At 74.7% G+C, this 986-nt stretch overlaps 1 protein-coding gene across 1 annotated transcript in view; it reads left to right on the top strand.

The window, feature by feature from the left end:
• Window positions 1-22: 22 nt before the first annotated feature.
• TSPAN4 (tetraspanin 4) overlaps window positions 23-986 on the top strand; it is an 11,023-nt gene continuing 10,059 nt past the window's right edge. Inside the window, exons 1-2 of the mRNA XM_012734339.1 lie at window positions 23-383; window positions 836-910. Coding sequence (XP_012589793.1) covers window positions 300-383; window positions 836-910 — 159 coding nt within the window. The 5' untranslated portion in view covers window positions 23-299. The remainder of the gene's footprint in view (window positions 384-835; window positions 911-986) is intronic.

The raw sequence follows: 986 nt of genomic DNA, 5'->3' as shown, positions 1-986 counted from the left end.
GCCTGGCCGCCAGGTACGAGGCCCACGCTACATCCGTGTCCGGAGTGGGAGGGCGTCCTCAGCCCCACTCCCACCCCGCGAGCCCCAGGGCGGCTGTGGCCGATGGGTGCAGAAGGGGCCGCCCTGGGCTTCAGGCTAGCCTGGGGGGCAAGGCCCTTGGGGCGACGCCCTCACTGCCTCTCCCCCGCCAGCTGGGCGGCTGCGGGATCCTGGGCGTGGGCGTGTGGCTGGCCGCCACGCAGGGGAGCTTCGCCACGCTGTCGTCCTCCTTCCCGTCCCTGTCGGCGGCCAACCTGCTCATGGTCACGGGCGCCTTCGCCATGGCCATCGGCTTTGTGGGCTGCATCGGGGCTATCAAGGAGAACAAGTGCCTGCTGCTGACTGTGAGTCTGTGGGGCTTGGGGCGCGGCCCGGGGGGGCTCCCGAGTCTGCTGGGGCTGGGTGGGCCACGCGTGCACCCGCCCCCCCCACCCACCAGGCCCCCTTGGGGGGTCCTCGTCCCCCACCGAGCCCTCCCCGCCGCTCCCCCTGGGCCCGCGGTGACGGGCACGCACGGGAGCAGTGACTGCTGCCCGGCCCTGCTGGGCACCCCACGGGCAAGGAGGGGCCCCAGCGCCCCCTGGCCAGCCTCTGCCCGTCCTCTGGCGTGATGCGGCCGCTGCGCGTCCGCTCAGCTCCATCTGGGGCGCCCCTGCGGTCACGACCAGAGGCGCAGGCGCGTGAGGGGCGGGGCTTCGCCGGGCGGGCACTCGGCCGAGCCCGCCTGCAGGCGACGGCCTGGGCCCGGGCGCCTGCCTGAGGCGGCCGCCCGCTGAGGGACCCCTCTGCGCCCCAGTTCTTCGTGCTGCTGCTGCTGGTGTTTCTGCTGGAGGCCACGGTCGCCGTCCTCTTCCTCGCCTACACCGAGCAGGTGCGCCCGCGCGGGGGCGGGGGGCGGCGACGTCAGGACTCGGGGAGGCTCAGCCCGGGACTGGTTTATTGCCGAG

This window comes from Condylura cristata, unplaced genomic scaffold, assembly GCF_000260355.1.
Source record: "Condylura cristata isolate star-nosed mole 26May11 unplaced genomic scaffold, ConCri1.0 scaffold00054, whole genome shotgun sequence".
NCBI lineage: Eukaryota > Metazoa > Chordata > Mammalia > Eulipotyphla > Talpidae > Condylura > Condylura cristata.
The sequence above is the reverse complement of the archived record's forward strand: the minus strand, read 5'-3'. Positions and strand labels throughout refer to the sequence as shown.